Source organism: Heptranchias perlo, chromosome 13 (assembly GCF_035084215.1).
Source record: "Heptranchias perlo isolate sHepPer1 chromosome 13, sHepPer1.hap1, whole genome shotgun sequence".
In the NCBI taxonomy this organism is placed as follows: domain Eukaryota; kingdom Metazoa; phylum Chordata; class Chondrichthyes; order Hexanchiformes; family Hexanchidae; genus Heptranchias; species Heptranchias perlo.
The window spans coordinates 61,209,205-61,222,514 of record NC_090337.1 but is presented as its reverse complement, the minus strand read 5'-3'; the positions used below and the strand labels follow the sequence as shown (position 1 = coordinate 61,222,514).

The following is a 13,310-nucleotide window of genomic DNA, read 5'->3' as shown; positions in this document are numbered from 1 at the left end:
TCCAGTTTCATCAAAGGATCCAATGGTGCAATGGTTACCGAACTTCACAATCACCGAAAGGGTTGTCCCTGTGGTAGATGTCTGCAGGTCAGCCTCGAGGAGCTGGTACAACTGAGTGAAAGCCTGGCTTGTGGGGCTGAGGTAGTGAAGACAGGTCTTATTCAAAATGCCCAGGGAGGACTGTCTGCAAATGCAAGTCCTGGGGCAAGGGCAGGTGGGTACAAAACACCAAAAGTGTAATCGCATCTGCGTTTCTTGTTCCCTCGCAAATACACATCTTCCTCCTCCAATTCTTGGATTGCCATTGGAACCTCCAAAGGAATTTCCATCCTGAGCACCTTCTTTGCTGCAAGTAATTAATTAAAAACACAAGTTCTTTTCTCCATTGTACAGCTTTGCTGCAATTGATACTGTTGCGGGAAAAAAGAAGTGGCAAATAGAAGTTTTGTAACACAAAAAAAATCAGACTTATACAGCAACAAGAAACTGATTAAACTGCAGATGAATCTAACTAGTAACAGAAATAAAAATTGAAAGTTTCAACAACAAATACTCCAAAACACCCTTCTGTAGCCCAGCCAGCCAAAGAATGATAGGCCCACTTTATACGGGTGAGCTGCACTATGGGGATGGAGAAGCAGCAATAGAGATGGGCGTGGACTTTTTGTGGGAGTTCTCCCAATCTCCTGGCGTAACTAACCTCCTCCAGCCCTACAACCCTCCGGGAACTCTGCATTCCTCCAATTCTGGCCTCTTGTGTATCCCCCACTTCCTTCGCCCCATCATTGGTGGCCATTCCTTAGCCGTCTGGGACCTAAGCTCTGGAATTCTCTCCCCAAACACCCGGGGTCACAGTCTCAGGATACGGGGTATGCCATTTAGAACCGGGATGAGGAGAAATTTCTTCATTTACAGGGTGGTGAACCTGTGGAATTCTCTACCACAGAAGGCAGTGGAGGCCAAGTCATTGGATGTATTCAAGAAGGAGACAGATATATTTCTTAATGCTAAAGGGATCAAGGGATATGGGGAAAAAGCGGCAACAGGGTACTGAGTTAGACGATCAGTCATGATCATTTTGAATGGCGGAGCAGGCCCCAAGGGCCGAATGGCCTACTCTTGCTCCTATTTTCTGTGTTTCTATGTTTACCTCTCTCTCCTCCTTTAAGATGCTCCGTAAAACTTACCTCTTTGACAAAGTGTTTGGTCACCTGTCCTAAAATCTCCTTCTTTGGCTCGGTGTCAATTTTTGAAGTGATGGGGATCATGTCGTGAGGTGACCTGGGACATTTTACTATGTTAAAGGTGCTATATAAATGCTTGTTGTTGTTGTTGTTGTCGTCAGTGGTACCCTCATAGAAATGGCGTAAATAGCTAAAAACATCTGTTTGCACCATTTCTCGGGGGGATTTTTCTGGTCTCTCACTGAAGTTACACACGGTACGGTTGTGTAAGTGATTATGTTACTGGACTAGTAATCCAGAGAACGAGAGTTCAAATCCCACCATGGCGGTTGCAAAATTTGAATACAGTTAAAAAAAATAAATCTGGAAATGAAAAGCTGGTACCAGTAAAAGTGACCACGAAGCTGTCGGATTGTAGTAAAACCCAACTGGTTCACTAATGCCCTTTAGGGAAGGAAACCTGCCGTCCTTACCCGGTCTGGCCTACATGTGAGTCCAGTCCCACACCAACGTGGTTGATTCTTAACTTCCCTCTGATATGGCCTAGCAAGCCCCTCAGTTAAAGGCAACTAGGGATGGGCAATAAATGCCATCCCATCGTGACGCCCAGATCCCGAGAATTAATAATAAAAAAAAGGAGATTATGAGAAACCCCCAGAGAAATTCAGGGGCCTTGAAATCTGCTGCGGCCTAGCTGACTAAATGTGAGAGCAGTAATGAGTCTTGTGGTGTGTATGGTGAGGTTACCTTCAAAAGACTAGCTAATTTCTTGTGGTGTGCCTAGTCTGGGAGTGCTGATGGGTTAATGGCCTTCCTCTCTGCTTACCTGCACCTGGAGCTGTCGTTTCAGCAGAGCCGACTGGACCGTGGACAATGTAGAATCACCGAAAGATGGTGACTTGCTGAGCAGCGGCGATTGGGAACGGGTAGGTGACCTGTGCCGGCGAGGGGAAGGCGTGCGCAGCGCTGGGGACCCCGACAGGTGGGGCGACCCGAGCCTTCCAGTACCGGCCTCAATCTCTTCAGCAATCCCTTCCCTGGAGAGGGAGCTCGTAGTCTCTGCATCAGCAAGGGCAACCTGAGAAAGGAAGGGCAGACTGGTCGGTGAAAATGCTTACAAATGTTTTAAATACGATCAGAAAAAGAGGTCATAGGTCTAGACTTTTGGGGCATAGTAGCTTGGATTTGCCTCCTCCCACCACAGGAAGGTTGGGGTGTGACTGCCAGTCTAACCCTTCCTCCCCCCACAGTGACCCTGTCCAATCTTCCTGGGTCAGGGGTCAATGCACGGTCACCTCCCGACATGATCCCCACCACCAAGAGGGAGCCTGCCACTCCCTAAGAGGAAGATGCACAGTCTACCCTATCATGGATACTGCCCCACCCATTTAATCTCCTGCCACAAACCATGTACAATCTATTATGTCATAGACTCTACCCCACCCATTTAATCTCCTTCCACAGTCCATATATAATCTACCTTATCATGGACTCTACCCTACTCATTTAATCTCCTGGGGGAAAGTTCTGTATTAATACTGCCAGTTCCACGAGGAAAACTCTTGAACAGTCATCCAACCTCACATTTTCAATGTTCAACCCTGGGCTGATGCTGTCGACAAGCAACCCTCTCCACCCTCCCATCTCATTCCATAGAGTATTTGTAACTAGATGCTCCAATCCAACCCACTGCAGATCCCTTTCACGCATTGAACCCTTTTTTTTTGTACCTGAGCAATGTTGTGTAAAGTTTGGTGTAAGGATTCGATCTCATTCCTTAGGGCTTCGATCTCCAAGGATTCACTCGTGACTTCAGCTTTACTCGATTCCTGTGATCAGCCAAGATTCAGAATTAGCAATTCACGTTTAAGGAAGAAAATCTGCGAAAAGTTGGAGCAGTGACAAATGCTGCCTCCTCCAACTGTTAATTAAAAGTTCCTTGAAGAGGACAAACAAGAAGTTACTTCAGATCAAAAAGACCGCAGTGAATTCCAACAACATACATATCGTAGTAAGAACACGGTAAAACAATTTGTAACAGAAGGCTCTAAGCTGAGGCTTTGTTTGGCTCATGAAAGGAAATTTAAAAATACCCTGGAACTCAACTGAAATGAGTTTCATTTCATCCCGCCCAATATTTGGAAAAAGCAGGGATAATTTTATGGTGGGTGCACATGAGGGGAATCCAGCCACGTGCATCTCAAAATTTCCTGTCCATTCTCCCCTCCGCTGCCAAAACATTCTGCCTCTTGCTGGGGGCACGCTTTGAAGGCTGCCAGCAACTCTCCTTTGCCCAGACGCTGAGCTTAGACAGTGAGTGCCTGCATGCTATTCTACCACGGGAGGCCTCACAGCCTCGCCCAATCCAGTTCGCACTCAACATCCACACACACAACTTTCCGGAACAGTATATAGTGATCATAAGTTGGAACCCCAGCTGATTTATTTCCCAGAGACACTGAGTCTAGAGACACTGGGACCAATTTTAGTAACCCAATTTCCAGTGCTGATTGAAATTATTCAACTACGCACTAATTGGTAATCAGCCTGGGACCATTGAATTTGCACGGTGTATACCCACTAGTACATGCAGCAGAAGAAAGCAAAAAAGGAAGGAATTTTGGAAATAGTGCTGGCAGGGATGTCCAACACCTTAACAGAGCAGGTGATGATACAACCACCTGGGTCTCACTGAGACATCCTCAGTATGTTGCCCTGACAACAGGAGCCTTCTGTTGGTAAGTCCAAAACAGTGCTACAAGAAACAGTTTGCAGAAAATGTTTTCCCTTCAAGATGAAATTGGACACAGTCTTTTGTGACATGGCTATTTGTTGCAGCAAGTGGACTGCAATGGCTGATCTCCCTGGCACTGTATCATGCAATGTTGTTTCTGGCAGGGTATAGTGGGAGATCAAATCGACGGTCCATTGCAGAATCAGGTGAAACCTGTATACCGAGGAGGAACAAACAGTGGAGCAATTCAACTGGTTCTCTTGTCTTATTCAGTCATGGGGGTGATTTAACTTTGGGCAACGATGTAAAATGGGTGCTGTCGAATTAGCCGCCCGTATACACCCTGCCATTGAAGTCACTGGAAAGGGTAAATCAGGTGGAGGGTATAATGAGTGGCCGGTTTGTCTGGCCATTTGTGATCCACAGGTAAGCTGGGATGGAGTAAAGGAGACGAATCTGGTGGAATAATCACCAAGCTTTACCTTCTCCAACATCCTTGAGGAATATGCATTTGGGGAGGGCAAACAAGGCAAGGGAGTACACAATAAATGGGAGGATACTGAGAAGTGTAGAGGAACAGAGGGACCTTGGAGTGCATGTCCACAGATCGCTGAAGGTAGCAGGACAGGTAGATAAGGTGGTTAAGAAGACATACGGGATAATTTCCTTTATTAGCCGAGGCGTAGAATATAAGAGCAGGGAGGTTATGCTAGAACTGTATAAAACACTAGTTAGGCCACAGCTAGAGCACTGTGTACAGTTTTGGTCACCACATTACAGGAAAGCTATGACTGCACTAGAGAGGGTACAGAGGAGATTTACGAGGATGTTGCCAGGACTGAAGAATTTTAGCTATGAGGAAAGATTGGATAGGCTGAAGTTGTTCTCTTTGGAACCAAGGAGTCATAGAGTCATAGAGTTATACGGCACGGATAGAGGCCCTTCGGCCCATCGTGTCCGCGCCGGCCATCAAGCCCTGTCTACTCTAATCCCATATTCCAGCATTTGGTCCGTAGCCTTGTATGCTATGGCATTTCAAGTGCTCATCCAAATGCTTCTTGAATGTTGTGAGGGTTCCTGCCTCCACAACCCTTTCAGGCAGTGAGTTCCAGACTCCAACCACCCTCTGGGTGAAAAAGTTCTTTCTCAAATCCTCTCTAAACCTCCCGCCTTTTACCTTGAATCTATGTCCCCTTGTTATAGAACCCTCGACGAAGGGAAAAAGCTCCTTAGTATCCATCCTATCTGTGCCCCTCATAATTTTGTACACCTCAATCATGTCCCCCCTCAGCCTCCTCTGATCCAAGGAAAACAAACCCAATCTTCCCAGTCTCTCTTCATAGCTGAAGCGCTCCAGCCCTGGTAACATCCTGGTGAATCTCCTCTGCACCCTCTCCAATTCGATCACATCCATCCTGTAGTGTGGCGACCAGAACTGCACACAGTACTCCAGCTGTGGCCTAACCAGTGTTTTATACAGCTCCATCATAACCTCCTTGTTCTTATATTCTATGCCTCGGCTAATAAAGGCAAGTATCCCATATGCCTTCTTTACCACCTTATCTACCTGTTCCGCCGCCTTCAGGGATCTGTGAACTTGCACACCAAGATCCCTCTGACCCTCTGTCTTGCCTAGGGTCCTCCCATTCATTGTGTATTCCCTTGCCTTGTTAGTCCCTCCAAAGTGCATCACCTCACACTTTTCCGGGTTAAATTCCATTTGCCACTGTTCCGTCCATCTGACCAACCCATCTATATCGTCCTGCAGACTGAGGCTATCCTCCTCGCTATTTACCACCCTACCAATTTTTGTATCATCAGCGAACTTACTGATCATACCTTTTACATTCATATCCAAGTCATTAATGTAGACCACAAACAGCAAGGGACCCAGCACCGATCCCTGTGGTACCCCACTGGCCACAGGCTTCCAGTCACAAAAACAACCTTCGACCATCACCCTCTGCCTTCTGCCACTAAGCCAGTTTTGTATCCAAAGTGCCAAGGCACCCTGGATTCCATGGGCTCGTACCTTCTTGACCAGTCTCCTGTGGGGGACTTTATCGAAGGCCTTACTGAAATCCATGTATACCACATCCACTGCGTTACCCTCATCCACACGCCTCGTCACCCCCTCAGTGAACAGGAGGCTGAGGGCAGATCTAATTGAGGTGTATAAAATTATGAGGGACCTAGATTGAGTGGATCTGGGGGTGGATTCACTTTGGAGCATCCGCGATGCTGAGATTATCGTGGATAGCACGTTCAGTGAGGTGGTCACACTGCAGATTACGCAGGTAGATAGGAAATGGGTGACCGCCAGGCAGAGTAAAAGGACTAGGTAGGTCGAGCAGGAGTCCCCTGGGGCCATCTCCTTCTCAAACAGATATTCCGCTTTGGATACTGTTGGGGGAGATGGCTTATCAGGGGTAAGCAGCAAGAGCCAAGTTCGTGGCACCACGGGTGGCTCTGCTGCACAGGAGGGGAGGAATAAGATTGGCAGGGCTATATTGATAGGGGATTCAATTGTAAGGGAAACAGATAGGCATTTCTGTGGCCGCAAACATGACTCCAGGATGGTATGTTGCCTCCCTGGTGCTAGGGTCAAGGATGTCACGGAGCGGCTGCAAGGCATTCTGGAGGGAGAGGGTGAACAGCCAGTAGTCGTGGTCCATATCGGTACCAATGACATAGGTGAAAAAAGGGATGGGGTCCTGCAAGGTGAATTTAAGGAGTTAGGAGATAAATTAAAAAGCAGGACCTCAAAGGTAGTGATCTCAGAATTACCACCAGTGCCACGTGTTAGTGAGTATAGGAACAGGAGAATAGACCAGATGAATGCGTGGCTGCAGGGATGGTGTAGGAGGGACGGATTTAGATTCCTGGGACATTGGGACCGGTTCTGAGGAAAGTGGGACCTGTACAAGTGGGACGGGTTACACCCGAGCAGGACCGGGACCGATGTCCTCGCGGGGGTGTTTGCTAGTGCTGTTGGGTAAGGTTTAAACTAGAATGGCAGGGGGATGGGAACCTGAGCAGGGAGACAGAAGAGGGGGAAACAAGGATAGAAACAAAAGACAGAAAGGGAAGAAGCAATAGTGGAAGGCAGAGAAAACAAGGGCGAAAAACAAATAGGGCCACAGTGCAAAATAAAACTAAGATGACTAGCAATCTTAAAAAGACAAGTCTGAAGGCATTGTGTCTTAATGCGCGGAGCATTCGCAATAAGCTAGATGAATTAACAGCGCAGATAGATATTAACGGTTATGATGTTGTTGCGATTACGGAGACATGGCTGCAGGGTGACGAAGGATGGGAACTGAACATCCAGGGGTATTCAATATTTAGGAAGGACAGGCAAAAAGGGAACGGAGGTGGGGTAGCATTGTTAGTAAAGGAGGAAATCAATGCAAAAGTGAGGAAGGATATTGGCTCGGAAAATCATGATGTGGAATCTGTATGGGTGGAGCTAAGAAACACCAAGGGGCAGAAAACGTTGGTGGGGGTTGTCTATAGGCCTCCAAACAGTAGTGGAGATGTAGGGCATTAAACAGGAAATTAGACACGTATGCAAGAAGGGTACAACTATAATCATGGGTGACTTTAATCTACATATAGATTGGACAAACCAAATTAGCAATAATACTGTGGGGGAGGAATTCCTGGAGTGTGCACATGATGGTTTTCTAGACCAAAACGTTGAGGAACCAACTAGAGAACAGGCGATTCTAGACTGGGTATTGTGCAATGAGAAAGGATTAATTAACAATCTTGTGCGTAGTCCCTTAGCGACCATAACATGATAGAACTCCTCATTAAGATGGAGAGTGAAGTAGTTGAATCCGAAACTAGGGTCCTCAATCTAAATAAAGGAAATTGTGAAAGTATGAAGTGCAAGTTGGCTATGATAGATTGGGGAACTTTACTAAAAGGGATGATGGTGGATAGGCAATGGCTAATATTTAAAGAACATGTGCAGGAATTACAACAATTATTCATTCCTGTCTGGCGCAAAAATAAAACAGGAAAGCTGGCTCAACCGTGGCTTACAAAATAAATTAGGGATAGTGTTAGATCCAAAGAGGAGACATATAAAATTGCCAGTAAAAGCGGCAAGCCTGAGGATTGGGAGCAGTTCAGAATTCAGCAAAGGAGGACAAAGAGATTGATTAAGAGGGGAAAAATAGAGTATGAGAGTAAACTAGCAGGGAACATAAAAACTGACTGTAAAAGCTTCTATAAGTATGTCAAGAGGAAAAGATTAGTGAAGACAAATGTAGGTCTCTTACAGTCAGAAATGGGGGAAATTATAGTGGGGAAAAAAGAAATGGCAGAACAATTAAACACATATTTTGCTTCTGTCTTCACAAAGGAAGACACAAATAACTCCCAGAAATGTTAGTGAACCGAGGGTCTAGTGAGAGGGAGGAACTGAAGGAAACCAGTATTAGTAAAAAAATAGTGCTAAGGAAATTAATGGGGCTAAAGGCTGACAAATCCCCAGGGCCTGATAATCTACTTCCCAGAGTACTAAAGGAAGTGGCCCTGGAAATAGTGGATGCATTGGTGATCATCTTCCAAAACTCTATAGACTCTGGAACAGTTCCTACAGATTGGAGGGTGGCAAATGTAACCCCATTATTTAAAAAAGGAGGGAGAGAAAAAACAGTTAGCCTAACACCAGTAGTGGGGAAAATGCTAGAGTCTATTATAAAAGATGTGATAACAGAACACTTGGAAGGCATTAGCGGGATTGGACAAAGTCAGCATGGGATTATGAAAGGGAAATCATGCTTAACAAATCTACTGGAGTTTTTTGAGGATGTAACTAATAGAATAGATAGGGGAGAACCAGTGGATGTGACGTATTTGGATTTTCAGAAGGCTTCTGATAAGGTCCCACACAAGAGGTTAGTGTGCAAAATTAAAGCACATGGGATTGGGGGGAATATACTGGCATGGATTGAGAATTGGTTGACAGACAGGAAACAGAGAGTAGGAATAAACGGGTCTTTTTCCGGGTGGCAGGCAGTGACTAGTGGGGAACCACAGGGATCAGTGCTTGAGCCCCAGCTATTCACAATATATATCAATGATTTGGATGAGGGAACTAAATGTAACATTTTCAAGTTTGCAGACGACACAAAGCTGGGGTGGAATGTGAGCTGTGAGGAGGATGCAACAGGGCTCCAATGTGATTTAGACAAGTTAGGTGAGTGGGCAAGAACATGGAAGATGCAGTATAACGTGGATAAATGTGAGGTTATCCACTTTGGTTGTAAAAACAGAAAGGCAGATTATTATCTGAATGGTGATAGATTGGGAAAAGGGGAGGTGCAACGAGACCTGGGTGTCCTTGAACACCAGTCGCTGAAAGCGAGCATTCAGGTGCAGCAAGCAGTTAGGACGGCGAATCGTATGTTGGCCTTCATTGCAAGAGGATTTGAGTACAGGAGCAGGGATGTCTTAATGCAGTTATACAGGGCCTTGGTGAGACCACATCTGGAGTATTGTGTGCAGTTTTGGTCTCCTTATCTGAGGAAGGATGCCCTTGCCATGGAGGGAGTGCAACGAAGATTTACCAGACTGATTCCTGGGATGGCAGGACTGACGTATAAGGAGAGATTGTGTCAACTATTCACTAGAGTTTAGAAGAATGAGAGGTGATCTCATCGAAACATATAAAATTCTAACAGGACCAGACAGACTAGATGCAGGGAGGATGTTCCCGATGGCTGGGGAGTCCAAAACCAGGGGTCACAGTCTCAGGATACGGGGTATGGCATTTAGAACCGTGATGAGGAGAAATTTCTTCACTCAGAGGGTGGTGAACCTGTGGAATTCTCTACCTCAGAAGGTAGTGGAGGCCAAGTCATTAGATGTATTCAAGAAGGAGATAGATATATTTCTAAATGCTAAAGGGATCAAGAGTATGGGGAAAAAGCGGGAACAGGGTACTGAGTTAGACGATCAGCCATGATCATTTTGAATGGCAGAGCAGGCCAAAGGGCTGAATGGCTTACTCTTGCTCCTATTTTCTATGTTTCTATGAGTGGATAGGAAGGACCTATTTCAAGCAGAGAGGTCGATAACCAGGGGGCATAGATTTAAAGTGATTGGTGAAAGGATTAGAGGGGAGTTGAGGAGAATTTTTTTCATCCAGAGGGTGGTGGGGGTCTGGAACTCACTGCCTGAAAGGGTGATAGAGGCAGAAACCCTCATCACATTTAAAGCGTACTTGGATATGCACTTGAGGTGCGGTAACCTACAAGGCTATAGACTAAGAGCTGGAAAGTGGGATTACGCTGGATGGCTCTTTTTTGGCCGGCGCAGACACCATGAGCCGAAGGCCTCCTTCTGTGCTGTAAATTTCTATGATTCTATGAATACCAACATGCCTTTTTGGTACCTCAATAAGATACCAAAGAGGCTACACTGCACTGCAGCACTATGTGAATGATGTTCAACATATCTCAGACATCAGTGAACAATAAACAAGTCCCATGGATAAAATAATTTGCTCTACATGAATCAGTTTGGGGAAACGATGTGTTTAGACATATGGCCAGAACTTTACCAAGATTTTTGAGTTCCAATTCAAAAGGAAGATTAGTCTACAGGAAGCATAGCGGTAGTAGCATTGAGGCTCTTACATTGCTGGGAACCCCCTCTCAGTAGTTTGCATGTTACCATTTCCCTTAATGATGGAAAGATGTCCCTGTACTAAAATTGATGGCCTGGAATTTCTTGACAAGTTTTGGCATAAGAACATTTTTTTCCAAGGAAATTTGCGCATAAACTTAGGAACAGGAGTAGGCCATTTAGCCCCTTGAGCCTGTTCCACCATTCAATGAGATCATGGTTGATCTGTGACCTAACTCCATATACCCGCCTTAGTCCCATATCCCTTAATACACTAGGTTAACAAAAATCTATCAATCTCAGATTTAAAATTAACAATTGAGCTAGCATCAACTGCCATTTGCGGAAGAGAGTTCCAAACTTCTTCCACCCTTTGCGTGTAGAAGTGTTTCCTAACTTCACTCCTGAAAGTCCTGGCTCTAATTTATAGGCTATGTACCCTAGTCCTAGATTCCCCAACCAGTGGAAATTCTTTCTCTCTATCTACCCTATCAGCTCCCCTTAATGTCTTGAAAACTTTGATCAAATCACCACTTAATCATCTAAATTCCAGGGAATGCAGCTCTAGTTTGTGTAATCTCGCCTCGTAATTTAACCCTTGGAATCCAAGTATCATTTTAGTAAATCTATGCTGCACTCCCTCCAAGGCCAATATATCCTTCCTAAGGTGCGGTGCCCAGAACTGAAGACAGTACTCCAGGTGTGGTCTAACCAGGGCTTTGTATAGGTGTGGCATAACTTCTACCCCCCTGTATTCTAGTCCTCTAGATATAAAGGCCAGCATTCCATTAGCTTTTTTGATTATTTTCTGCATCTGTCAATGACATTTTAATGATCTATGTACATGGACCCCTAAGTCTCTTTGGACCTCCACTCTTTTAAGCTTTTCACCATTTAGAAAGTACTCTGATCTATCCTTTTTAGGTCCAAAGTGGATGATCTCACACTTGCCTACATTGAAATCTATTTGCCACAGTTTTGCCCATTCACTTAATCTATTAATAACTCTCTGTAATTTTATCCTTTCATCTACACTGCTTACAATGCTGCCTATCATTGTGTCTTCAGCAAACTTGGATATGTGGCTCTCTATCCTATCATCTAAATCGTTACTAAAGACAGTGAATGGTTGAGGCCTCAACACAGATCCCTGTGGGACAAGACTAGTCACATCCTGCCAGTTTGAGTACCTGCCCATTGTCCCCACTCTCTGTCTCCTGCCGCTCAGTCAATTTCCTAACCAGGTCAATAATTTGCCTTCAATTCCATGAGCTTCAACTTTAGCTAACAGTCTCTTATGAGGGACTTTATTGAATGCCTTCTGGAAGTCCATATAAACAACATCCATGGACATTCCCCTTCCACTACTTTAGTCACCTCTTCAAAAAAATCACTCAGGTTCATCAGGCATGATCTACCCTTTACAAATCCATGCTGGGTCTCTCTGATCAGCTGAAAATTTTCAATTACTGTGTTCAGTCACTCTATCCTTAATTACAGACTCCAGTAATTTCCTGAGAACAGATGTTAGACTAACTGGTCTATAATTCCCTGGTTTCCTTTTCTCACCTTTCTTAAATAGCGGAGTGAAATGTGCCATATTCTAATCTAAAGGAACTGTTCCTGAATTGAGAGAACTTTGTAAGATTATGGTTAAGGCTTCTGCAATGTTCTTACCTACTTCCTTTGAAACCCTGGGAAGGAAACCATCTGGTCCTGGGGATTTGTCACTCTTTAGTGCCATTATTTTCTTCATTACTGTTAATTTGCTTACGTTAATTATGGTGAGTCCCGTCCCTGATTCAAAATTAGTTTCCTTGGGGTGTCCGGCATGCTATCCTCTTCCTCTACTGTAAATACTGACACAAAGTAATTATGTAACATGTCCGCCATTTCCTTATTTTCATTTACAATTTCACCATCATCGGGTTTTAAGGGGCCCACATTACTCGTGACCACCCTCTTTTTCCTAATATAATCGTAAAAATTATTCGTGTTAATTTTCGTGTTAATATTCGTGTTAATCCCTTGCAAGTTTCTTTTCATATTCTCTTTCTGTAGCTCTTGCTATCTGTTTTGTGATCCTTTGCTGTCCTTTGTATCTCTCCCAATTGCCAGGATTTGTGCTATTTTTTGCATTTTTGTATGCTTTTTCTTTTAGTTTTATGTTGTCCCTTACCTCTTTTGTTGTCCATGGCTGTTTTTTTTTGGCAAGTAGAGCTCTTGCCCCTTAGGGATATAAACTGGTTCTGTATCATGTTAAATTCTTTTTTGAACACCTCCCACTGATCTTCTGTTGTTTTACCCATCAACAAATTTGCCCGGTTTACTGTGGACAGTCTCTGTCTCATCCTGATGAAGTCTGCCTTATCTTAATTTAGAATCTTAGTAAGGACTTGCACAACACCAGGTTATAGTCCAACAGTTTTATTTTAAATCACAAGCTTTCGGAGCATTCCTCCTTCGTCAGGTGACGAAGGAGGAAAGCTCCGAAAGCTTGTGATTTAAAATAAAACTGTTGGACTATAACCTGGTGTTGTGCAAGTCCTTACATTTGTCCACCCCAGTCCATCACCGGCATCTCCACATCATAGAATCTTAGCAGCTGATACAGGTTTCTCCCTTTCAAACACAATGTTGAACTCGACCATATTATGATCGCTAGTAGATAAATATTCATGTACCGTTAGGCTGTTAACTAAATCTGGCTCATTACTCATTATTAAATCTAATGTGGCCTGCCCCCTTGT

The 13,310-nt window shown here is 44.5% G+C and overlaps 1 protein-coding gene across 1 annotated transcript in view; it reads right to left on the bottom strand.

Annotated features, from left to right (window-relative positions):
• Positions 1-13,310, bottom strand: part of crocc2 (ciliary rootlet coiled-coil, rootletin family member 2) — a 274,117-nt gene that overhangs the window by 141,006 nt on the left and 119,801 nt on the right. Inside the window, exons 11-12 of the mRNA XM_067994800.1 lie at positions 2,915-3,013; positions 2,011-2,262 (exon numbers count right to left, since the gene is read on the bottom strand). Coding sequence (XP_067850901.1) covers positions 2,011-2,262; positions 2,915-3,013 — 351 coding nt within the window. The remainder of the gene's footprint in view (positions 1-2,010; positions 2,263-2,914; positions 3,014-13,310) is intronic.